The 26,579-nt window shown below is 40.9% G+C and overlaps 1 protein-coding gene across 2 annotated transcripts in view; it reads right to left on the bottom strand.

The window, feature by feature from the left end:
- The window catches only part of IQCA1 (IQ motif containing with AAA domain 1), a 105,964-nt gene that overhangs the window by 12,349 nt on the left and 67,036 nt on the right, over positions 1-26,579 (bottom strand). The window contains exons 10-15 of one of the 2 annotated variants that reach the window (XM_065840982.2): positions 23,415-23,521; positions 23,111-23,206; positions 16,227-16,288; positions 13,386-13,468; positions 10,447-10,554; positions 6,920-7,119 (exon numbers count right to left, since the gene is read on the bottom strand). In XM_065840982.2, the coding sequence (XP_065697054.1) occupies positions 6,920-7,119; positions 10,447-10,554; positions 13,386-13,468; positions 16,227-16,288; positions 23,111-23,206; positions 23,415-23,521 (656 nt within the window). The remainder of the gene's footprint in view (positions 1-6,919; positions 7,120-10,446; positions 10,555-13,385; positions 13,469-16,226; positions 16,289-23,110; positions 23,207-23,414; positions 23,522-26,579) is intronic. The other variant, XM_071811319.1, reaches the window with a different exon arrangement.

Here is a 26,579-nt window from a genome sequence, read left to right as displayed (position 1 = left end):
GATGGGATAACTGGCATTCTTTGTAAAATTAAGGCTCAGAAAGGAAAAAATATAGGTTGTAGTTTAAGTTACTAAAAGAAACCTACCGCTTCTTCAAGAACTGCATCTGCATTTTGTGCACCCACTATGAAATCTATTGTGACGTGGGGGAGCTCTGACTCAGAGACCCTTCCTGAACTCAGCTCCGCTAATAACTGGATTATCAGCTGGGGCTTTCTGATATTTCTAAAGATGATTTTTACTTTCTGAAATGTAAGATACCAACCTGCTTTGTTCATGGCTAGATATGACATGAGGTGGGAGATGAGGCAGTGGGAGATCTTTCCCCTTGAAGCCTGCATTTCCCCCAGTGATGGCTGGGCTGATGGCATGCTGTCTGCTCAGATTTACACCCTGTGCACACACATGACCACCCCAACAGACTCTGTGGGATCTGCTGTTGTGTTGTGCTGCTTTTTCCCCACTTTGCTAGTGTTTATGACCCTGTTAATGTCTCAGCTGCTGACAAGGGGTACTTATCTTCTAATGCACACACTAATGTTAATGCAAAGAGGTGCTGTGCCTTTGCTTCCTAAGGAGAACAGTCCCCTTCTCGTATTCTTACTTTGCAAGGTAATGCAGCTGTATGAAGTTTGGGGAGTCATGGAGCTGTTCTGCAATATATTCTCCACACCTGTGTGTCTGATGCAGTGTGATGTGATGGAGAATAAGGGATAGGGGGAGGTTATGGAGGCTATAAAAGCTGCTGGCAACGATTGAACTCTGCTTGTGTACTTCAAAGGGAACTGTGTTGTCCCTTCAGTGGGGCCACTGCAGCTGGGAATGTGTCAGGTCTTCCCATTTGGCTCAGAGATGGCTTCTGTGCTTAGCAGCCCTCTAAAATGGAGCCTCAAGTTTTTAGCTGGTCTATACTTTTCATTTAAACTCTTAAGGAAGAATGCTCACTATCGTGACACCTGTTGTCTCTTTAGTCCACTTCATTTCCCTACTGGGTAAGTGGAAATACGATGAATAACCTCAGTTCTGGCTCTTTTTCAAAGAGATACTTGCCTGTGTTTTCTGTTTCATGGCAATGATCTAAATGTATAAGGTGGCCTGCATATGTTTTCCTGGTGTTGACACACATCAACATGATGAAATTCAACACACTGTATTTGGGGCTGTCTGTTTGGTGGGTTGTGTGTTGTTTTTTTGTTTTGTTTTGTTTTTAAGACAGATCAGACACCCAGAATCCATTGGCATCTAATTTAAATTGTTGGCAGATATGTAGCAGACCGTATATCCCCTGCGAAAGTGCTTCATTTGAATTATCCATGGACAGTTTGAATCCATGGATAATTAAATGCACTGTACATAATTAATTTGTAATGGAGATTTTATTAGCATTACATTCAACAATTTGTTGGAGCTGCCAGCAGATGGCTCCTTAACCCTTCTAATACCACATAGAGCCAGCAGCTGCCTGTGCTGGAAATCCCTCTCTCATGGGTCCCAGAGGCTTGATTTGCTCTTCAGGAAAGTCACTATGAAAAAAAGGCTCCTTGTCTTGCTGTCTATCAACATTTATCAAAGATCAAACAGCGTTTTTTTAAAGCTTTGGGGTAAACTTTCCAAACTTGAGAGTCAGAGTTTAACAGTTAAATTGCTACACTTGGAAATGCAGAAACTTGATTCTTGCAGGGGAGATGTGCACAAGGCTCCTTCAAACTTGAAGGCTTTGATGGAATTTAAAAGGCTCAAGACTAAGATTTTTCTGGAACCTCAATTCATTGCTGAAAAGTACTCAATCCTCTATAGATTAGATTCACAGAAACGCTCTAAAGCAGCAAGATGCTGAAATCTGTAATTAGACCTTATCTGTGGGAGCCTCACCAGGGAAATATTCCTGTGCTACAGTGATGATGCCACTGTATTCTGGTTTGTTAGAGAGAAACTAACTATAAATACTGTCTTCCAATAGGATGAGTTTTGGTTTCAGACATTAGAGCAATATAGTGTAAAGCTGCTTTGTCACAGAAATAACACTGTATATTTGAGCACTGGTGATATTTAATACTTCAAGGGTCGAGGCTTCTAGCAGGCTGAACTGTGCTAAGAGAAAATAATTGCTCTGGGATGCCTGGAAGAAAAGCTGACTGTACTGTTCCCAATTTTCAACTGTAATGGAAGAGTCTGGTATGGCATGGACATGCTAAATACAGAGACTTCTGTCAGTGTACCAGGGTAAACTGTGCCTGCCAGAAAAATGACAATACCGCAATTGTTATAAATAAAGGGACCTGATTCAGTGGAGAAAAATTAATGATGGACTTGAAAATTATGTTGCCTCTAAATGCTGGGATTATATAATTTAATCTTAAAATCCATAGGATTCCTTTTTTGGTATAACAGTTTGATAGTCACCTCTGACTTGCTATGTAGCATAACCAAACAGTCTGATAAGTCCCTTAACAGTGACGGTGTTGAAATGTTTCAGCAGCTTGCTGCTCTGTGAAACTTCTTGTTCAGTAGAGGTGGCTGCACTGTGCACACTGAGCTGTTGATACACACACACAACTCCTCCATTGGCATTTCCTCCTGGCCACCTCTTCCCCAACCTTTTAGCCTGGTCAGTGCTGCACTAATAACACTTTTCCCATGTGTGGCTTTTTGTACAATGTGCTTTCTGTGTGCTGCTGTAGCCCTGGTAAAGGACCCAAGTGAGGTTGTCTCGCTCTGGTAGTGATTAACCTGATGGCTGCCTCATGGCTGCTAATGGAAGGCCAGTGCTTGTCACTTTTATAGCCTCTCAGTTAAGCCTCATGAACTACCTGCATTTTTACACTTCTGTGTCACAGAGTCATGCATTCTATCTTTTCTCCTCAGTTCTTTCTGGATCTGTTTTTGTTTCTATGCATTCTTCACTATCCTTTGCATCTTTTACACGAGCTGTTACACTGCAGCATTTGCCCTCATGGGAACATGGGAGAGCCAAGCCATCGGTCGGTACAAGCTAGCAGAGAGCTCCGCTGAGTTCAGGCTGGATCAATACATGGAAAATGTGGCTTAACTGAAATATCCTGGCATGTTCTTTTTCATGCTTGAAGGATGAGTTTTGTTTTGGGGACTGCTGGGAAGTGCTTCTATATTAGAGACAGATCCTCTCTTTTCACTCCAAAGCAGAGCTGACCTGGCAGGCCTTGCTGTGTCTTTGTGGAGAACACAAGTGCTCAGGCTTGGTGTTTGGGGCCTCTTTCAATAGTTTTCCCATTCAATATTAATCTTCCTTACATTTCCTTTGAATAGGCAGTTTGAAATGTTGGTGTTTTCCTGTTCTGGTATGAGAAGTCGTTTCCTCTGTATGACATTTAAAGTGCCTGCTTTGAGTAACACACAAGCCTCTCTTTTGGATCAGGGCTGGTATGTCTCCTTCAAGTCTCCTCCCTGAAATAAGGGAGGGGAAAAAAAGAACTTGGCTCTTGCATCTGAAACAAATTAAAGTTTCATTTTTTCCAATGCTATTCACTTGTTTAGGGTGTCTCCCATGAAACAACTGCCAGCAACCAACACTCAGTTATGGGACAGAAAGTTTCCTAATGGTCATTTTATCCTCTCCAGAGTTTCCAGTCCTTACAGAAACTCTGTTTGCAGTTGTTGTAAGTAATCAAAAGTACAAGGTTAACTCACCCTTATCAGAGAGCACCATTAATTCTTACTCACTACATCTTTGTATTTAATGATGGTTACATGGATCATGAGATAACAGAAAAAGAACTGTCATGTTTCTTGTCATTCACTTACTACTCTAAGTGGAAGGTCTGTATTCTGCTTGACTAACTCTATATGAAGGCACTTCCGGAAAATCGCAGTAGAAAACTTGCTGGGCAATGATCAAGGTTACTGTTTGTAAAACAAACAAACAAAAAAAATATATGACCAGAAATGTTTGATTAAAGAGATGTGGTGAATCTTTCAGTGATCATCTGCATGCAGGTCACTTTAACAAGGTGTACCATGGTGAGAGCTGTGAATATTAAATACTGCATCTCAGCTGCAGGATACTATTTGCTTTCATAGCTTGTCTGCTATTATGTGCCACTGTATATTGTGGTCTTAGAATAATCCAAATGTTTAGCCCAGATTCTTTTTTACCATGGTGAAAAGTAAACTTTTTGGAGGGCAAATACTAGTGTTCACTTCCCCCTTGTCAAGGAATTTCTTTTCAATGTGTGTTGCTCTTGTGTTTCCTACAGCTTGGGTAACAGTAGATTCCTGCAAATCAGGATATAAAAGATTCTTTATCCTTTGATTCCTCATCAGACTTTTTTCCTAACATATAAACAATTTCCCTTGCTGCAACTTGTGTCTGTTGCCTCTTGTCCTATTGCTGTGCAGCCCTGGGAGAAGTCTGCCTCAGCTCTCTGTATTGTCCCATGAAGCCCCTGAAAACAGCAGTTAGATCTTCCTCTCACTCCAGCCTTCTCTTAAGCTGAATCAACTGAATTTGTCCACTGGACCTGCTGGCTCGTCAATACCCATCTTGTAACAGGGTAGCCCAATACTGGACACAGTGTTCATTTGTGGTCTCATAAGTGCCAGACAGTGGGAAATAATTAAAAGCTTTAAGTCGCTGGCTATACTCTTGCTCATACAGGCCAGTATGTGGCTGACTCTTTGCATAGACACGCCATTGATTCTTGTTCAACTTGCTGTCCTTAAGAATCCCCTGGTCCTTTCCTGCAAAGCTGCTGTCTAGTCAGTGGGTTACAGCCTGGACCTTTTAGTGCTGTTGCATGGAGTTATTTCACCCCATGTGCAGGACCATGACACTGGATGGGAGCATTTGGTTGTTGTAAAGAAGCAGCAACCGATGGCGGAGCAAACGGAGTGGGTGGCTGTGGCAGGGACTTAAGAGTTTGGAGAGACAGGGAAAATAAGACATATTCAGCACTGTCAAGACCAAAGAAAGAGGGGTTGTAATGGCAGAGGTGAGAGTCTGTGTGAATGGGGAATTGCTTCCAGCATGGCTCTGAGAACCTACAGAATCCAAGTCAAAATCATCAGCAGATTGGACAAATCAGTTACTTGGCCATGGGGACTAAAGGTGGCAGGGACAGAGGTGAAACAGCTGAAGGAATTGGGAAAGGAAATCAAACACAGTTGACTCAAATGATGCTAAGACAAGGCCAGTGATCTGTCAATATGAGTTCGCAGAGAAATGAGCATGCAGATAAAGTATCCCTTGTGAAGAGATTCTGTGTGCTGTTGCCCTGTTATTAGGGGAGCAGAGTTTGAAGCAGTACTGCTGTTGCAGTTGGAACAAGTCACCTTTTGATAAGCCAGTGCCTGGATAGCCCTTATTCCATGTGATTGACTGCGAGCAACTGCCATACTGGTAACTCATGGAGGTTCACCAAAGTGTCATTGCTTCTTTTGTAAGAGCTATAGTAGAGAAGTAAGCTTGGACTGCTTCCTGTAATTCTGGGGAGGTGTTGGATAACATTTCTACTTGTTTTTAAGCAATGTGGAAAAATGTAAAGTTTTTTATATACCTATATCTAGAGTTACGTACATATATATGTCGTACGTGTATATATACTCATCTAATGTGTAGGCACACATTTTATGTATTTTCCAGTTATTGTATATATTATATATGTGTGTATACCAAAAACATTGGTATCTTCAGCTGGAACGTTCTATAGGAGCACAAAAGCTGCCCTTCTTTCTCCTATGTTTAAAGGCCTTGTGCTCTAGCAGGCACTGGATGATGGAAAGGCTGGTGTGTGCTGTGCCTGCAGCCAGACATGTGCTTTGCTATTGATGAGGGCAGAGAAACTAAGCAGAGAAGGGTGAAATGTGCTGAGCAGAGGGAGTATGAGCTCAGTCTAATGGCCCTAGCTTGTCTCAGGGAGTGCTAGACCCAGTGTCGGCGTTACAGCATCAAAGGCGTGTGATCACAGCACTGTGGCTTTTCCTTAGGCGCTGCTCTGACCAGCGAGAAATGGGGTCTTTGGGGACTGCTTTGCTTTTAACTGCAAAACCTGTCTTTCTGTGGGATGGAGACACCTGTCATGGAACCTGCTGTAATACTGGATTTAATAAAATACAGCTGATAAATATCAGGGAAGGCCAACTTGAATTCAGTCTTTTAGTAGGTCTCTGGCACTGGAAAAATACTGTATTTGGCTTTTTCTAGTGTGTGTGCTGTGTTTTTTCTTTTTAAGAGTATTTTGTCTGGAAATGTTTACCAACTTTCTTCCTCAGCAGAAATGCTGAGGACTTAAAATGTGGAAGAAATCCTGCCAGGATAGTCTCTTTTTTTTTTTTTTTTTCTAAAGAGGATTTGGGATATGTTCTTCACAGTTCATATGCCTTCTTTCATTTCCAGACTTCTCATACATTTCTGCTAATGTAATCCTGAACTAGGATTCCCTCTTTTGAAAAACTTGCTGATAGGTAAACAGAGAGCTGCATAGGGGAGAGCTGTTTTACAGCAACAGTCCCAGAGAGGAAATTTTTTACCACCCCCCGTGTAGTATTTGATTAAACGCTGCATGGCAAGCATTCCTGACTAATGCACATATAAACAGAGAACAGAATTTTTTTCTCTGTGATGCTTTTCATATTCAAGGTAACACAAAGCTTGCACAAATGTTAATGTAAAAAATATGGCTACTACGAGTGATTTCTCAAGGGGTATTATATCCTTTATAGTGGTGCACACACTGGCTGTCAACAAGTGGCTTTGGAAACTCAGAAGCAGGGAGGGAATTCCAAATTGGGTTGGCAGTCCTTTGGACTTTGGGCAGCTTTTCCCTCATATGATTGGTACCTACGTTCCTTGGTACAGAGGACATACAACTCAATTCCCTGTTTGTTCCACAAAAAATGTGACAAACTGAACCAGCCTTGTAGGGAAATACGCAAAGCGCGGTACCTTGAGAACCATGTGAAGCATCATTAGTAGGCCACTCTTGCCTGGATATTTCCCAGTGATGTTGGAAGCGGATAAGTTGAAGAGGTTGGCTCCTGTTTCTGTGCAGATGGCATGGACCAACATTTTCTTTCCAACACCACTGGGTCCAGCAAGTAACAAGGCTTTCACCAAAGGAGCCTTTTCATGGACTGTTTGAGAACCTGTAAAAAGTCATAAGGCACTATTATTGCTTTCATTTAAGTCTGTCATAACGGTAATGGAATTATTATTTTTTTTTTCTTCACTGTAAATAATTTACAGTTTGAATTCATGGCTTCCTTAGTATGGTACAAGACCCAGTATAGAACTGGGTTCTTGAGTTCAATTCTGTATAACCAGAGCTGTGACCATAGCACACTTAACATCCTTGTTTGTAGCAAAACTCAACCATCCTTATTTGTACCTTCTGATGGGCAAACTTTGGCTCTAAACCTATGTTAGCTAAAAGAAAGGTAGTTAATTGGTAAATTTGTGAGGATGGACACAGGATAAGAGCACTGAAATGGAACTTCTGCTGGTGCCTAAGTGGACAGACAAGCCCGGTGTTTGGCCCAGGGACAACTGCCTTTCCTCTGCTGTTAGGCAGAGGTAGAATTAAGGATATACCCTTGGCTTTAAGCTTTGCATTTGTTATCAGAGCAGGTCCTCACTTCTTTGTTGCATGTAGGGCTAACAGAATTCCTTCTGCTGTCTGAAATGACACTTTCCAGCTTCCTCAGAAAACAAACTAATGGGACTATCTGTTGGAGCCATGTTTGTCAGTGACTTTGAAACCAGATGTTACCATGTGTTGTGTTTTATCTCCTTTTAACTTCTGCCTGCATTTCCCTTTTTGGGTAATTTTTAAATGTTACTGCTTCTCGATGACCACTGGAGACTCTAACTGTGGTCACTTAGGCTCGTTCTGCCCCATAATCCTTTGCTACTTATATTCCTTCTATCCATGCTTGCCAAGTGTGGTGTTAGCACATGTAGGGGAGCTCATGTTATTCCTCAGTCTGGAATATGGCAGCTGCATGTCACAGAGCAGGTATGATCTATCTGTCAGGAGGAGGGGGATCTTTTTCTGTTCCCTTCATTTTATTCAGGTGAGCAAATGCGAGAGTTGCTATGTTTCACTTGATCTGCCAGCAGCACTGACTACTCATTATTTCTGAATCTGTCTCTATGGCTGCTCCAGGTAAATTCATTCTGGGCTCTAAGAAATATGCTCCATCACCTGGGAAAGCCCAGCAGAAATGTCTGCACAGTGAAAACAGAACCACAGAGGGAGTTTTAGTTGGTTGATGGTGATAGAACTTGTCTTCCCTGGAGCTCTATTGCTGTATGAGTACAGGTGAACCTCCAGAGATGGAAGTAGCAGGAAATGTCAAATGCTTTATCTACACTCACTGGTAGTCCAGTAACAACACTGCCTTGATACCTAAAAATGTCCTGTACCAGTCATGGTGGTTGTTACAAAGCCAGATTGGAAAAATCTGTGTTAGCATCCACTGCTTCTGAAGTTCTTTGAGATAGGTGTCTGTCAGACTATGGGACTCATGGGGAGACCAGCCCCAAAAGTGATGGGCTGTTGGAGGGAGCCCATGGCTTAGCCTGGAAAAGCTCTGGGGGTCAAGGGGGGCAGCTAGGTAAGAATGGTATTTAAAAACAAATCCAATAAGGCTGCCTGTGTCTTAATGGTTTAATGTCCCAAATAAATGACAATGAACTGAGTGTTAAGATGAAAGCCACTATTTTCAGCACTGTGCAGGATGTAGTGAAGTTGTCAGCCACCCAGGTTTTATTAATGTTTGGTCGTTCCATACCAATCTATTACTATTACACATAGATTTATTATGAGGGGAGCAGCAGACTCCTCTGTGGTTAAAGATGAAGTATATCTTCTACTATTATTTCTCCTTTCAGCTGCTTACAATTTCCTCAATGGCATTTAAACTGAACCTTTCCTCACCATCAGGTGACTATTTTGAGAAAAACTTTCACTTCTATGCATACACAATTACATAATGATTAATTAGTTCTGAGATCAATTAGGTAAAATGTCACCCCTAACATATCACCCAAAAGGTGAAACCATCCCTGTGCCTTTTTTTTTTTGGCTTATGCAAGAAATTTTATTTTTAAACTCTGAGGCATTTTCCAAACTGCTATTGCAAATATGTTCTGTTTGTTTAACTAGTCCAGATTCTCTTCTCCCTAGATGTTTAGGTAATTGTATAAATGGCAGAAATTTTATGGATTCTCTTTCTTCTTGCCTTGGGGGTGTCTTGGGGCTTGATTTCATCAGACTAGATGGTGTTAAAACATAACCTTGGAGTTATATGTGAAACACCACACTGCAGTCAGTGCAGACAGAGGTAACTGCTGAGCGCTCTCTCAGCTGATTGGGGTCAAACTTGCAGCCAACACTTGAGTTTACCCAAAACTAGCTGAGGGCATTTTAGATGGGAAGAGCTCCATCTAGGCTGAAGGTAGGGGCTATTTGTTAACCTGACTCTTCAGATGGAGCTGTAGGGTAGAAGGAGCAGTTTTCCTGAAATCCAAACGAAGCAGACTTGTGCACTACTGCACCAAGCTTTCTACAACACATGGAGCCCACTTTTGGGACAGGAGGAGCTGGGAAGTGCCTCAGGAGAACCCAAGGCATGTATGCGTAGAATAGCCTGAGCTCTGGTCATTCTGGAGGGTGTGCAAAGAGGATGGAAAAGCAGCTCTGTGTCATCTCTGCTCCATTTGCCAGCATGGAAGGTAGGGAGACATCAGCTCTTTTGCCCTATAAAGGGGATCAGCAGGCAATGACACAGCCTGGGGGAGGATATGCCTGGTTAAAATCTCTCTGGAATAAAATCGGGAATGGAAAAGGATGCAAGAGTAGAGGCCCTTGAGGCAGGCACTTCTTGCAATCACTAGAGTTTGGCTCAGTGCCATTCCCAAGTAAAATATGGGATAGATTTTATGTTAAAAGAAAACAACCTGACCCAGCAAAGCCTTGTTAGATATTGGCTAGGTCTGGCATTAAAACTGCAAGGGCATTTTAAGTGTTCTCTCCGATGTACAAAATGTATTCAGACTAATTCCTTAAATGATTGTATTGTTTAGTACTGAGTAACATTAGCCAGCTTGTAAAAGGTAAATTGCAGCCTTAGCCCTTCCCTTAACTTGATTAATTTTGATCACTGGAGCTTGTTTTAGCTATTATCTTTCCCAAGTGATTTCCTTTTATGTGCTGCCATTCACTAACTGTTAACATGCAAACAGAGACGGTATGGAAATGCAATACCTGACAATTGCATGTGCAAGCTCCTTTATGCACTATTAAAATGATACGGTCTTCACTCAGAAGGCTTAATTGAAAAACAATTATACTGCAAAATGTTTTAGATTACGATTAATCAAGTCCTGTCAAAGCCAGTAAAAATGCATGTTACTGACAGGAATCAAAGCCATTGTGTTCTGCCCTCTAGTAATTTCTGCTGTGCTCTTACCTAATGGCAATATTCCATACAGCGCTATTAGCTGTCTGACATGTGCAAGAGAGGGCACTGGCTCTACACCTGCCTGAAGAAGCGCGGTCCCCATGTAGTTGTACTCGCCTGTAGGGAGGAAGCGTGGGCTTAATAAATGTGACACTGCATTGTTATAAAATGCATAACTCAAGTAATGAAAAACTACCACAGAATACCAATATAATGTGCTGTCAGCAAACCCGGTAGTGTCAAGGGACAGGGACTTACCCAGGGCAATATTGTTGTGGAATGTGGCCCTGAGAAATTTGAAAGGTGAACTGCAAAGGCAAATGAAGCTAAACACACTCTGGACTTTCCCTTCCAGACTGTGTAAGGTGTTCAGTGGTAACTGGGTGTTCCAGTGACCTTTCAAAGAAACCTTGTGGAGAAGAATCATTAGTAGCACCTTAAATCACACCGCTGGCAAAGGATTTCTAGATTTGGGATTTTGCAGAACTGCAATCCCAGTGAACCACACTCTATCAAAAGGATTTCAAAAAAGGAGAAAAGATATTTTAACAAGCATTTGTTCTGGCTGCATCACACCTCAGGTTCTTGCTATGTTAGACATTTAAGCATGTCACCTAATTTGGTGGGGCTCTTTGCTTTGCAGTTCACCATTTTTCTTCAAAAAACACTCCACAAAACATCCTAAGAAAACTACAAATCCCCAACATGAACTCAAATGGTCTAATTATCTAATCTTGGCTCAGCTCTTATTACAGAGCCATAATCACACTGCTTGCCCTGTCAAAGTCCATATGCAAGACACGTTAGAGAACCAAGATTCAGAAGGATGGGCCACAAGCAGGAAAACTAGTTGTGACAATGTGGTCAATGATCATTTTTTAGCATAAAATACATGTCAGAGCGAATATTATTGAAAAACAATTGTATATTATTTTATGGGAGATAAAAAAGGTAAGCACACGAGCTCTCTGGAGCAGAGGTAAATGAGCAATGGTTCAAAGAGACAGTGGAGTTGTGATTTGGGGGCTAAAAGGCAGACAAGCCCTGATGCAACTGCCCCCCTCCCTTCTGAAGAATAAAATTCATTTCAGGTTTTATCTTTTATTTAAGGAGAAATCAGAAGAACTGGATAGGAATTAATCTTCACAGATTTAATTAGAAGGCATCAAAGGGTTTAATTGCAACTGAACATAAATCACAGTGGATATTCTCTGACTAATTTAGATAAGGTCACCAAGAAAATTAGTTCAGTGATGTCAGTTTGTCATAGAGGGGGGACATTTTGGTGCCTTTGCTCACCGTGTAGCACAATTTCGCTGTTTGTCCTTTCCCCAGGACCTGGGAGTGAGTGACCTTCCTTAGATTTCAGCGCTGTAGAAGCTAAGTAGATGAGGGCTTATTTTTCTGCACACTTTGCCTGTGAACCTTAAAGAGGGAGGGTTTTGGGTATTTGTTGGGGGGAAAAACGTTAGGTCCAAATCCTGGGCCAATTTTAAATTCACCGTGTATCTTGCTCTGGCACCTCAAGAGGAATGACTGAGCTTTGAGTGAGAAAATGAGCCACCTCCTTACTGCCTGGTCTTCATGGGCTAGCAGCCATGCTGGGACATGTGGGGGACATGGCATGGCTGTAGGCAGCCAGGTGAATGTCACCAGACTCTGCACTTTTGTGCCCAACATCTTCTGCTGCTGGGAAGTGAATGTTCCCAGCATAATTTGGAGCAGACCTTGTGTTGTTCTACGCTGCAGAGGAGCCAAGGCTTCAAACCTCAGGGTCAAGGCAAGATGGCCCAAAGCAATCTCAGCCTGCTTCCATGTTTGATGTTACCAGCTGTTAATTATTATCTGCAGGCTAAGACACGCTTTCAAAACATCTGTGGTAGGGAATGTTTGGACAAAAGTGACCTTGATGGTACTGGTTGGGTGGATGAAGGAATAATGAAAATATTCCATTACTTTACTTTGTGATCTTTAATAAGCATAAAATGGGTGGAATACTTGTTAATTCATCCTTCAACAGAGTAAGTAAAGACTCTGAAGGCAGTAATTGTTGCTTCTAAGAGTTTATATAAACATGGCATTTAGAGATGATTGTATGACAACGCAGATTTTTCTAGTGCAGATACATACTATACTAACAGACAGAGGCATTATGACTTCTGGATGTCTGCAAATTCAAATGATGGTTGCCTTTAAAACAACTGTTTGGTTGCTGCTTTCTTTTCTTCCTGCTAAGGTTGCTGTGATTTTACTGTACATCACCAAATGCTTTTGGAGATGGTGTCAGATACCAGTGCAGCCTTCAAGTGCGTTGTTTGTTCTTATTTTTCTCTGTACAGCATGGGCAAGCATGTCTTGCTGTAGCTGCAGGTAACAGAAACTGAGCAACAGGACTATGAAATGCAGAACTGGGCAGAAAAACATCTTACTCAAATCGAGGGCCAGATATGCCTCAAAGCACCGCTTGAAGTTCAGGGCCAGTCAGAGAGGGGGAGGTAAAAGGGTGAGTCTTCTTTCCTGAATGGACAAATACTGAAGTTATGATTTTTGCTGTTCTCTGGGAAATATTCTGAATGGATTATGACCCCTAGTCTGATAGGTTTGCATTGCATTGCCAATGCTTGGCCAGTGCTCCTTGAAAGGATGTTCCACCTTAGAGTGGCTTGTGGTATCCAAAAATATCCAAGGCTTCCAGGCCCTGGTACTTGGAGCTAAGCACCAGCTCTACAAACAGGCCCTGGTTTCAGCAGCAAAAGTGAAAGGAATTAAGCACCCTGTAGAAACAGACTTGATTTGCATACATGGCTTTAGATATTAAAGTTGGAAAGTCCTGAAAGTGCAATTACTCTTGAAGTCATTCTTGACTGGAAATAGGGGTCACTGAACATTGAATAGTTGGTGGTATGGTTAGACTAAAAACCATATTATCTGTAAAATGTGTACTTTACCAACATAGTCGGAGAGATTCACAGTCTTGGCTTTTATTAGTAATCCTTCTTCCACTAGCTCTCTGTATAGAGAATCGATGGTCCTATGGACAAGAGACATCACTCAGAAATTCGAGGGAACCATAAGTAAAAATTCAGTCCTTCGATAACTGGACTAGCTTGAGAATTATTTATGCTTCCTTAGCTTTATAAATGTATTATTTAGATCAGAAGGTGATTAGCTGCATAAATATGAAATCAATAAGTATAGCTTTCTATGTTATGGCAAGGAATCCCTTTTATTACTTCACACACCACATGGCTCCCTCTCACACCAACTCCATATACCCATTTCCAGGTGATACAAGATCAGTTATGACTTGTGTAATAGACTCATTCATTAATATCAATTACTGGGAAATTATTTTTAAATTATATAATAATAGCAATCCTAACACTACTATGCCTATTCACTTAGCTCTCCAATTAGCAGTAATTCATTAACTCTTCCTGGAATTTAGTCTGTTTGCAATAGACAACCTCATCTTCTCAGGAACATACTGGGAATGATTCCATCAGAGCAACCAGTGGTCCTTGTACTGCAGGGTTAGGGTGATGCTGGCCAAAGGAGGATTGGGGGAAAAACATACAGTGGGAACCGTAGTGTAACTTCTCCAGTGGAACCATTTCTTCCTATCTCCATTAGTGGCTGGAAATGGCTCCCAGTAATGGAGAATTTAATATGCTTATATTTGTATCCAGTTTTCTACTACTGTGGGGGTGTTCTCCTTAGTCACTCTTTCAGAATTCTGTCTAAATACTAATTTCAATGATACTTTTGACACTAGGTTATGCAGGTTGATCCTGCTTCAAGAATTATGTAAAATGAATAAGCCTGTTGGAATTTTTCTTATATTGTTAGTGTAAACAATATTGATCTGAACACTTTTAGATCTTCTGTTGTTTATGCATTTTTAACATCCTTTCCCTTCAATATCTGAGCTTTTTTTTGTCTTTGTCGCCTATCTTAATTGGGACATTCTGGTATTGCTACAATAAAAATATTTAATAGTAAGTCTCAGCTGGGTAATAAAATCATATCTGTAATTTGAAGTCTGCAGCCCTTTTTCATTTCAGCTAGGGAGTTTTATGTTTATGCAGTGTTAGTGGCACAACTAATACAGGAGTAGTAATAAGGAAATACAAAACTTAACACATCTTCAACAACGTTGATTTTTGCCATTCTGACTCTTGCTTTTATTCTCAGTGATTTTATGTTGGAGTATGCATCATAAAACAAGCAGAAGGTAGAACAGGACTAATCTGACAGTTCTGTTGGGAGCATGACTTCTACTTTTCCTGTCTTATTATTTTTACTGTACAAGCTTAATGATGCATGCCCTGAGTCTCCTCCAAGTAAGTGTGATGTGATCAGTCTCTGACTAAAGCCCCATGTGCCCCCTCCACCATGTCAGAAATGAGATGAACCTGAGCTTTTCTTGGTTATTTCTGAAATGTTTCATCCTTCCCTGCTCAGCAGGGAAGAGCAAAACATTAGAGCCAAAAATGCCATATAAACTCTGATTAAAAGCCAGCTACTAAAATGCTTGTGTTCTTAAATGGTTGTACGTTGTATTAAGTTTGTTTATAAGAAGCAGGTATGTGCAAGAGTAATTTTAAAAGCACAGAATATATGCATACTTGTTAGCTTGGCACTGTTCTTATAACAGAGCATGACCTCTCTTACAATCCATGACACATGTATTTTAAATATTTGCTTGTAGAGTTTTTCTCGTTTTAAAGCAGGTAAAGAGATCATTGATTGTGTAAGGCTAGCACCCAAATGATCTAGTCCAGGTCTTTCTGTGCATGTCTTGTACAAACAGATTTGTGGGGTGAATCCTGTGTGCTTCCCCTGCAGTGATTGAGTGTGTTTGCCTTCATACTGTTCTCCAGCCCTGCTCTCCTGGGTCCTGCCCTGCACTGGTCCCAGTGGCGATATCTCTACACATAGGCGTCTGTGTTGTGTTTACAGCTGAAAAATGACCAGATTATCAGTGAACGCATCATGAGCTCACTGAAAATGTAATGTCAAAGGAAGAAATCTTCTCAAATCCTACAAATAAAATAAGGGTGCTTAAAAGAGCAAGGGTGCACAAGAAATCGCCAGGTCTGCTAGAACTCTTATTGATAAACAAGGTTGATTTATGACATGTACATTATACCGCAGACATGAAGGGTGATTTATGGAATAGAGGGGCTGGTCTGCAGCCTCCCTTATCAGGTTTCAGCTGGGATGGAAAATCTGACAGTCAACAAAACTGCCAGGTGCTTCTGCACCTGCAAAGAGGATGGCAAAGAGGCAAACGTGGTCTATATCCTGCCTAAATGTTACATGTGCCGAGCTTTACATACTAGAATTAACCTGAGCGAACTTAATGGAGACTGGCCCCAGTGGTGCGTGTTGCAGAATGGTGATCTTAATTTGTATGTATTGCTGAAGACGGGAAAAATAGGGTCTGTGTTGTGTAGCTTTAAAGTAGTTTTGTTGCTCTGCTATTTCTGGTGTTGCAAAGCCATGATCTGGGGAGGAGCAGTGGCAAGTCTGTGGTGTTCACTGGGAACGCAAAAAATGGTTTAGCTGAAGTGTATGTGCTTCAAGTTTGTATTTTTTTTTTTAATCATGTAGACTTTTTTATGGATATTTATAGCTGTTAAGAGGTTTTATTGTAGAGCGCCTGATGCTGGTAAGCGCAGCAATATTGAGATTCTCCTTGTGTGATTAGAAGCTAAAAGGGTTGGTGACAAAGAGGATGCAGCCTCCTGTTGCCTGAATCTTGGGTAAACAGATGCTCTCTTTACCTGTCAGGGGTTAGATCTTGCTCCAGCTCGGGTATCTTTTTCCTCCCAGTTGTTGCTTTTTTCTGAGGACCACAAAAACAGGAAGGAATTACTGACTTTAGTACAGATATATATGTGAATGTATAGAAGCAAAGTGAGGGCCAGAACAGCAAATGTTTGTGTTTGAATGTGGCTCTTGTTACTGAAGGAACCCAAAAAAGAAAAAGCATATCCTTGAATGTGCTGAGGGAAGAAGTCATGTCCCTATTTATTATATAAAAGCACGGTAGATGTTCCCATTCCTAAGTGCCTCACCAAGGCATGGGAGAGGTGAAGCAGCCCTGGGCTGAGAAGCTGTGTCCAGCCCATGAATCACATGCTGATCCTGTGGCAGGTGCTCTTGAACTTGACTTTGCATGAAGTAACCTGGTGGGTGTTGCTCCCTTCTAGGATATAGCTGCTTGGGGAGCATGTATACCTCAACTGCAGCTGTCACCTTGCTGAGGAGTGCCCCCGAGCACTGTACCAAGAAGCAATCAGTCCTGTTCCTTCTGGTGTGGCTGCATACAAAAGAACCTCAGGGCTATTTGCTCCAAGGCAAAATTCTTTTCTCCCTCCTTTTTGGGGCATGAGTCTGGTTGAAGGAACATGGCCCTTACCTGAGAGGGAAGCAGGAAGGAAAAAGGGCATGGGGTCCAAGTAGTTGCTCCAGAGACTGTTCATGTTGTTTTTACATTGGGGCAAAATATATAAGCAGCTTCCCTAAGGTCACACCAGGGTGCTTATAGCTGGACCAGGACCTGAAACCAACCCTCCTGAGTCTCTGGCTAGCCTCCTAACCATCAGACATCCTTCCTGCATTCTCTTTCTTCATGCCTCAGGGAAGAAGCCTGAAGAGGTCAGAAAAACATGACCTGCTCTTCTCTTGATATTTTCACCACTTTCACTATGGGAAGATTTTATATCTTATGAGACCAGTTTCTTTACCTACTGCAAAACACCTATGGAAATCATAAATAAGAAAGATGTGAATCAGTATACCTCAAGCCCCCTCCATTACTCATAGCTCACAAGCCATAAATACGGTTAGGGATAATTAGCAGTGGAGAGGACATCATTAATCCATGTTAGTGCCCACCACTGGTGTCTAAACGTAAGTTCTGCAAAGCACTTTAGAATTATTTCAGTGGAACTATTTACACAGTAGCGTTTATGTATCCTGGGACTTCAGTGGCTTACATTTAGGCATGTGCTTAAATGTTTAGTTGATCAAGACAGGTTATTCTTTCCAAAAGTTTATGTTCCCTTCCTTGGGAATACAGTCATTTACTTTATTTTTTTAATAGTGAATACTTCTGCAGAGCTCTAGAGGGTATGCTGTTGAGATAAAAAAAAAATATCCAATTAGCTGGAAAATGCTGGTTTTTTCCTAAAATTGGATCAGCAGTATTCAAAAATACATCAATTTTAAGTTCTCAAGGACAGCTGCAATGTAAATATATATATAGTTGAATCACTGTTTACAAAGCAAAAAAGATAATCTAGCTGAAAATGCAAACTAAACCCAGAGCTATATGGATAAGCTAACGAGGAAACAGTGGCGTGTTTAAGTTTTGGGATAGAATAATGCAAACAACTCTGTTTCTACAGAACTATACCTTAGGTTTCTTTACATAAATAAGCTTGGCAGCAAATGCTCATTAGAATGTGCCAGTTGGGTTTTGTTTCAAAGAAAAGGAATGGGAAGAAGAAAGCCTATGCCATGCTCTTTTAACAACAGAGGAAATATTGAGACTGTCAGTGGTTTATTTCTGGTGTTTCTCCAGCTTTGTCTCTTTAACCTTTCTTCTAACAAGCTAGAAATTGCGTATCATGGGGTCTGACTGGGAAGAAAAGCTCATTTCCACCTATGTAAAGACACTAAGCATATGCTGAATTTATTGGCCAACTGGTATTGTCCTCAAGGCAGCTTCACCAATAAAATAACTCAAGAGCAAAACAAAAATGAACTATGCAGGGGGGAAAATGTGTTTTCCTAATTAACATCAGCATTTATGGGAAATTTGGCAAACACTGAGATATGCGATAAGGGGAAATATGAAATGTAGACAATGGCTTCTCTCCAAAATGTCTTACTGGGAACTGCTTTTATTTAGAAAATGATAATGTTTAATGAATGTGAACATGCTCATAATTTATAATGGATATCTCCTTGTTTCTATCTCTGAAATGTCAGTCTAGCTTCTGTGTAGCCATCCATTTACTTGGTTATTTTCTGCTTTGATAAGTCACATGTAGTGAACTGCATTAGTTATTAGTTGGCAGATGACAGAAGACTGTCTTCCATGCTCGGTGTGCTGTCTTGTCTTATTGTGTGGGCTTATAAAATGTTTTGAGTAGCTCAGAGGTTGCTACAAGCGAACACAGACCTGATTTCAGACCAGATTCCAGATCAGAGATTCCCTGGCACCAGAAGGGAGAGAGCAGCCAAAATGTCTCATTGAGGGAACTGTTCCATGTTGGAACTGCAGGATCTGTGTCACCCTCTGGTTGTGATCATACGAGTCCTGCTGCCACTGGCTGTCTGCAGCTACTGCCACCAAGTATGTGGAAAAGTAATGAGAGGAAAGTACTCTTGTGGTTTAAGGGAAAGGACAGTGTATAAGCAGTGGTCTACACAGTGTTTGAGTGGATTCCTTGCATCATGATGCTTGGGTGGGAGATGGAGCAAGTGCAGATTTGTGTGCATCTGCTCTGGATTGAGAAGTCTTTTCTGGCAATGTTAGGATATAGAGAGCAGCTTCTGATACTTGTACTGGAAAAGCCCTTAGACAAAGATGTTCTCACTGATGATTAAGTTCTTACCTAAATGAGGGGCTCTGATCTGTAATCCCTGTTGGATTTAGCTACAGCATCCAAAGAGGTTACAGCCCCCACAGCTGGCTGAGAGCTCTGGGTGTTAATCACCATTAGCTCGAGAAAATCCAACAGGGATTGTCAATCATTGTTCTCAAATCCAGCCTTTTCTCCATTCTGACCCAGCCTGTCTTGTGGCCTTATACACTATGATTTTGCTCTTATCAAGTCTCCCAGCTGATGTCAATATTCCTGTTATAGCCATTGCTTTAGTTCACCTCTTGTGGTTTTCTTTGCTTCTGCTCTTCTGCATCAAAAGGGATATTCAAAGCTGCATTGAGGTGTTAGCAAGGCCTATCTCAGAAGCAATTTTTACACACTTAGGTTCTCATGTCTTCTTTTTCTGAATTCTGGCCATGTCTCTGTCTATGTGTGGGTGTGCTGACTTGCAATGGGTTGCTTTACCTGCAGTTAGATCCAAAACTAATCCTTGGGGGAGCAGAGCAGGAAAAGCAGCACAATGGGCTTGATAAAAAGCACCCTGATAAGCACTTAAATGTGACTTCCAGGTCAGTAACTGCAGAGAGCTGATCTCAGGTCTTATGTGGGGTGGAAAGACAGTTTAAAGAAGCTAGGTGTGTGGTGGTTTACTTGGCTGCAGATCCCCAAGAGAAACTCCTTTGGCTGCTAAGCCCTCTGGATGCCACGGTTAGGTACATGACACACATCTAGAAGAAATGCTTGTAAAGCTGTTGGCTAGTGTTGAGCCACCCAAATCAGAAGCTTGGGCTGTCAGCACAAAGGGGTGGATTTGGAAGAAAAACATTTCACTAAACATTTATGCTGGCACAAGGATGCCACAAACTTTGTAGAAAGCACTTTAAGAAAAGCTTGCTCTTTATCTTTTACTTCAGGTGCTTTATAACAGGCTCTGCTAGGCTGCACGAGGACTTGGACGTTCTGGTATCTTTTTACTAGCCTTTATAGACATCAATGCCACATCCCTCACCAGGAGGCAATCCTACTGTCTTTACCCAGGTGCTTGCAATCCCAGCTTGCTGATCCATGGCTGGGTAGCTGACAAGCTGCCACTGTGCATAGTGAAGAAAAATACAATTTGCAGCAGAGCTGAACTGCATTCTTTTGTTTCTGTTGTCCTCATTCCCTCCCTTGTGACAGTCATCAGATTGGGAGCAATTGAAGCCCAGCACAGCATCTCTGAACACTTGTGCTCTATGTTCTGTCAATGCTGGACCACAAGGACAAGTAACAGTGGGAGAGTCTGTGGGGTGAGATGCTTCCAACACAGACAGAGGCATATGACAACTATGCCTCAAATGATAGTGGTGTGGTTTGTTGCGTATTAGGTGCAATCTAATTAGTCTAGCTATTTCCAAACCAGCCTAATGGTCTGGACACCTATTTGTAATGAGAGAAGCAATTTGTCCTTCCACCCACAGTGATTCTTCCACAAAGGTGGCAAATAGGGTTTTTATCTCAGGGGGCAGTAAGAGCAATTTTTGATAGGGTTAAGTGTCAGCTTTTAGTATTAAGTGGTATTTTAAGGTTTGGGAGCAAGTGACAAAGTTCAGCCTAGAAAGAATGGTATATGGAAGTAAGAGTGTCCTACACATATGCTTGGAGCTCTTAAATTTTGTTTAAGGCCTGAGCCATCTGAAACACTGGCTGGGAAGGAGCAATTACCTTGCTTATCCTTTCCCTTTGCAGTCCAATTCCCAGCTGTCCTAAATGAATTCCCCAAGGAAGGGACTTCCAAACAGGACTTCAAATACAAATTATTTCCTATGGGTCAGGGAGGTTTGGTGTGGATGTTTGTGTGTGGTGGTGTGCTTTGTTGGTTTTCTTTGGGGTTTTGATTTTTTGTTTGTTTGGTTTGGGGGTTTTTGTGTGATTTTTAGTTGTGTTTTTTTTTTTTTCTCTGAGTTGTAAACTACTTATCCTAAGCTGTGCTTGAAAAGGCAGATGACATCTACCCCTGGATAGTGACTATTACTGACAACAAAAAAAGCCCTAATTCTCTTGCAGAGAGAGTAAAAGAAATCCCTTCTTAAAACAGAGGAGGACAAATGTAGCATTGTGAGTTGCGGCAAGTGCCCCTAGACAGAAAACTCCACTTGTAAGATTTCACTTAAAGTAATTACCCTTGCTGCCCATTCCCCACTGACAGAGTGCAGAAAAAGGTGTGTATTCTCTGAAGAATGCTGAATCCTCCTGAGAATGATTTCCTTTGCAGAATATACGTCTTGGGAGAAAAAAGAAAATGTTTTACATTGTGCTCCAGATGTGTTTATGGGCACAATGAGAATCCAAACCTATTGTTATTTCACGTTTAATAGTTCAGAGAGCGGACGTATGGGACCCACGATGTGGTAACACAAGCCTTGAAAAACTAGAGGAGTTTTGCTAAATAACAAATCAATAAGTTGCTTCCAAAACTTTCCAGACCACTTTATCCTTCTTGTACAAGATCAGTTTTCTTGTGTGCACAGGTCTGCGCACACTGTATTGGTTTACAGTCTGAGATATTATGCAAATACTAATTAGAAAAAGCCTTTGCCAATGCTGATTGCACATTTCAAAAAGCTTTGCACAGGGAAAGATTTTTTTTTTACTAAAACTGTATATTTCTTTCTGTTCCCTGTCCATAAAATAGAACTGTGGGGTTTTTTACCTTTTTTTTTTTCCTACAAGAAAAATCTTTAGGGAACCTGTATTATTTAATTAGTACTTCTTGTCCTCTTCTCCCCTCCCTCATTCTCTCAGGCTACTTGGCACAACTTGGGAAAACAAGACTTAAACAACCTCCCACACCCAAACCCATTCCAGCACTATACTGAAGAAAAGAAAAAACAACAACCATGCTAACATAAAGCTTTACAATTCCAATGTGACATTTGGAATCAGTTTTGACCAGCTGACCTACATGTATCTGCCCATGACAACTTTGTGAAGATTGTAGCAATCTTTTCTGTGTATCTGAAGCCTCTGTATTTTTGAAACAGACTTAGCAACCCAGTTGGTATCAGTCTTGCATTAGTAAATTGCCCCTGCACCTTTGTCAGGTGAAAGAGCATTTTTAAAGATAATTTGAGTAGAAGGACTGCAATAGCAAGTATTTGCATGCTAAAGGGATTATAGAAATGAAGTATAACATGAGATTAGAGTTGGCTATTTGCCCTGAGGATTTTAAATGGATTTGCTGATTGAATGGTAGGGTCTGTAAGCTTTGAGTCATTTTGCACTGACATGATCTATAGTTTAAATGCTTGGGTAAGGAATTTGGAGGACTGTGAGCTGTGGAATTCTGCATATGGTAATGGTCTGAAACTAGATATGAACATGTGTGCCGTGTTTCAGTGGGTAACATACATTAAAATAATGTACTTGTTTAACTTACTTGATATGCTTAAATAAACTTGTGAGTTCCCAAACCCTTCAACAGTAAAGTAGTACCATAGTTAAACAACGTGTACCTGACTGTATGTGATCTGTGTTTTTACAGAGAAATGAAAGGTTATAGCAAGACATTCAAAGTGAAATTTTTTTTGTGTGTGTATGGTTTTGAAAAATGTTAATCAGTCCTCATTTAGAAGGAAAACAGCAAGCAGCCGGAAAACTTACTGGCACAAAGATCCATGTTTTCCTTGGAAAACTGTATTAATCTGAACCTGTCACCTTAAAAAGAGGGACTCTCTGGATTTTCCTGTTTGACTGGATCAGAGGACTTAAACAGGGTGTGTATCCCTCTTGAAAATCTCATCTATCTTGTAATGATTTATCTCTGGAAAAGTTCTACTTGTCCTAAGCAATATTTGTAAAGGTTAAGGAATAATAATAGCTAAAGGAAAAGCCCTGAAAAAAGTCAAAGGTGAAAAGATTTTTAAACACCTTCTGACTTAAGATTCAGTAATTATTTAGGGTGGACGTTTTGACATTGGTATCTGTGGGACTAGGGTTTGCACTGACTACAAATGTATCTGGGCAGAGAACTGATCTTTACTCTGAATTCTCACGCTTGCTGCTCTTACCTTTTCACTTTTTTTCCCTTTTTTCTGTTTGCCACTCCCCTCTCCATCCACAGCCAGTCTGAGATTCTCCAGTTCCTGTTGCATCACTTTGTCAACCTGTCCAGACACATACAGTTGAATTCTTCTAAGCATTCTGTTCTGCCATCACACCGCAGACAAATGTTCAGCTAAACAAGTGTTAAAGAACAGATAGTAGGGACTCTGGAAGGAGGTAAGGTCCATACCAGGGCCAGTTCTTACAGCTGTAGAGAAATATACACAGGCGATGCACATTATTAGTGTCCTCTTACTATTGTCAGCACACCTGCACTCTGATCTCCTCCTCCACATCTTTCCGATTCTCTTCTTTGATCAGCTCCGGGTCATGATCCTGGAGAAAATCCCATTGCTCATCTCTGTTCTGCCAGATGTCTGTTATCCAAAAGAAAGAAGAAAGGGGAAAAAAGTTACAGAAGCCACTGGTTTTTCCGACTGCTTCTGGAGGCAAAAAAACAGGTAGTTGTAGGCAGCTTTTATTAAATTATTAGCTGTATGAAAGTAGCAGGCTCCAGGGACCCTTACCAAGTTTAGAGCCCTGTTGTGCTAGGATCTGTAAATCTTGAGGTTAACTTTTTTTTTTTTTGCCTTGAGCTGCAAATGGGTATCAGATTTCAGGAGATTAATGGGAAATGGAGGTTGTAATTTTCTGGTTGTAAAGCTTGAATGCCTCGAGTGTTGTTTATCTTCAAGAGCAGGCAGTTACAGTATCAGCAAAACCACCCTGTGCCGATGTTGGCATTCTTTTTCTTTCTACCTCACAGCATCACACTTAAATCTTTACCATGAAGAAGTCACAAAGATGACTCCTGTCCTGAGAAGTGTGCTCTCTGTGCATGTCTCTTCACTGGTTTAACACAGGCTCGAGGACCAGAAGAAGGTGATCTGACAGAGCACTAACCTGTACCCAACCCACAAGTGAGAAATGGCCACACAGAGTTTTAACTCTGGGGAGTTTTAAGCTTGATGCAGTAATTGAGAAGCAGCTGGAGTCTTTTCCAAAAAGAGACAAGGCCCATCTGATACACCACCTTTATTTCTTAGTGTTGTGCAAAGGGTTGGTAATAAGGAGACCCAACTCCAGGAAGAAAATAATCTTGTGCAAATTGATGATATCATGAACAGGGGTTTTTTATGTAAAAGTAGCTAATGATCCTGAAGTGCAGCTCTTTATTTTTGAGACAAACTGCAATTTGCTCTTTAGAAAGAAAACTAAATGAAGTCTGGCAAGCTCAGTGCATATCTGAATTCTCTGCTATTAGCAAAGGTATTTCTTTTTTTTTTTTAGTGGAAACGCCTCTCTTCATTTAACATGTTTGAGCTCATTTAAAGGAGGACAATTAATATCTTTCATTTCTTTGCATTTTAAGCCTCATAGTATCTTTATAAATGGCAGCTGATCTCCAGTAGTATGTGCTAATTCAGTTTCCAGATGATTTAAAATGACAGGTTTCTACTTTAAGACAGGCTACTTTGTGAATCTGTTTTGTACAGGGTACTCTTTCCTGTACCCATTGCCATTTCTAAGGCACTATAAATTCAGGAAGGTTTTCACAGCACCCATAGGAGATCATTCATGTTTTAGTCCAGTTAATATAATACTGGTTGCTATTTCTGTCACCTGTGAATGTTCTCAGTCCAACTATGTGCAAATTATTTGTGACTTTTATATAGGAAACAGTTTTTGCAGGTGAGTAGTCTTAATTTCATAACTGAAAATGGTAGAGATAGAGAAGAACAGTGGATTTTTTTGGTAAGGACGAAAGAAATTCCAAGGCAGACACATTAATTTATTTAAATTACTTACAAGTCATCAGATGGCATGATGGATGTCACATAATATTTCAAGAGAGAAAGCAGATTTGCCCTAGTTAAAAGGTACCTCCTTCAGGGTTACCAGCCTGGAATTTCAGCCTTGGGGAAAGGGTATATTACATAGGAGTTATGTGAATTTTTAAACACTTTCCTGACTGGGTCAACAGGTTGCAAGTGCTATGTTTTCACAGGAGTACTAGGGTTTAGATATTTATTTTTCATACAGGGATCCACAGATTTTTATTGTGTGTTGTTTTTTTTCTTAATTGTTTATTGTCATATTGTAAATTGATTAGTGGTTAATATCTACTGCAGGCAAACCAGTGACAGTCACTGCAGCTTAGGCAGCTGCCTTTGATATTACCTGGCAGTGAGTTATCCAAGTGCTACATTAGCCATCTAGGTTAGAGGTCCCTAATTTTAGAAGAGATCAATAACTGATAGGTGTTAGATGCTATGTTGTTCTTTTATAGATCAACAAAATGTTTCAAAGTTATTTTTAGGGGAAGGTCAGCCGGCCAAGGATGTTATGTTTTCACTGGCTGGTCAAAAGTGTCTGGTATTTTGTTACAGACAGGGTCATCCAGCTACAGGAGCTATTTTTGTGTGTGTGTGTATACAGTGTAATTTATATCACCTCTTTTAGAACAGTGCATGCTTATTTTTGGATTATTTTATATGCATATCTCTCTAGCTCAGGACTCAAGACAGCCCAATTCACTAACATGACTGCCAACATCACCATCGCAGCAGTGTTAGTTTTCACGTTGCAGACTAGTAGGTCATTCCAATACCCCTGAATTTCAGGGGACAGCTTGTAACTAGTAACTGAAATTTGATTATCTCAAGCATGAAGCTTTTCTTAAAATGACCTCCTGGCAAAAGGATTTGAATCTTCTGGTGTCTGGTTAAAGATACCTAACACTACCACATCTTAAAGCTTGGGCCATGGGGTATTTAAGATGAATTCAAATATCATCTGCAACACTGAGCGAGTCAAGTATTGATTGGCCATCTGTATAATGGGGAAATAGCACATTGCTGCCTCACAGCACAGGGTACTGCAAAAATAAAACCTGGGAAGATGGAGGTAATGATTCGGGCTGCTTCCATTTGCTTCACATAAACTCTTGGTATTCCAATGTAAAAGTAGACGTCAGACAGAAACTGGCTGTTTCCAACAACATTTTATAAAACAAGTATTTAGATAGAGCTTGGCAAATGTAATTCAGGAACTAGCAAAACTGCCAAATAGTTTTAAGAGAATAAAAGTCTTCATGATTTCCAGTGAGGCTTAGGTAGTAGATCTAGCTTGATAGAGGAGGGGGAAAAAAATGAAGTGGAAAAAAACTGTAAATGAAATACGTGGGATCTCTGAAAACAGATCTACATCTTTCTAAATACTTAAGTAACCGGTTTCAGGGGATGGGAAGTGTCGAGGGGGGATGTGTGTGTGACAAAACAAAAATATTATTTGGTCAGCTAGCATTTAGGCAAACTTTAGTCACACTTGTAAAGGTCCTTCAATGATTCCATTGTGGGTATCTGATAGAAACCTTTCTTAACCAAGCTCCCTTACTTCACTGATGTTTTCAAGGTTTATGTACTAATAAATCTG

This window comes from Patagioenas fasciata, chromosome 7, assembly GCF_037038585.1.
Source record: "Patagioenas fasciata isolate bPatFas1 chromosome 7, bPatFas1.hap1, whole genome shotgun sequence".
NCBI classification, from domain to species: Eukaryota; Metazoa; Chordata; class Aves; order Columbiformes; family Columbidae; genus Patagioenas; species Patagioenas fasciata.
Note: the sequence above shows the minus strand (reverse complement) of the source record. Positions and strands in the feature narration are given on the sequence as shown.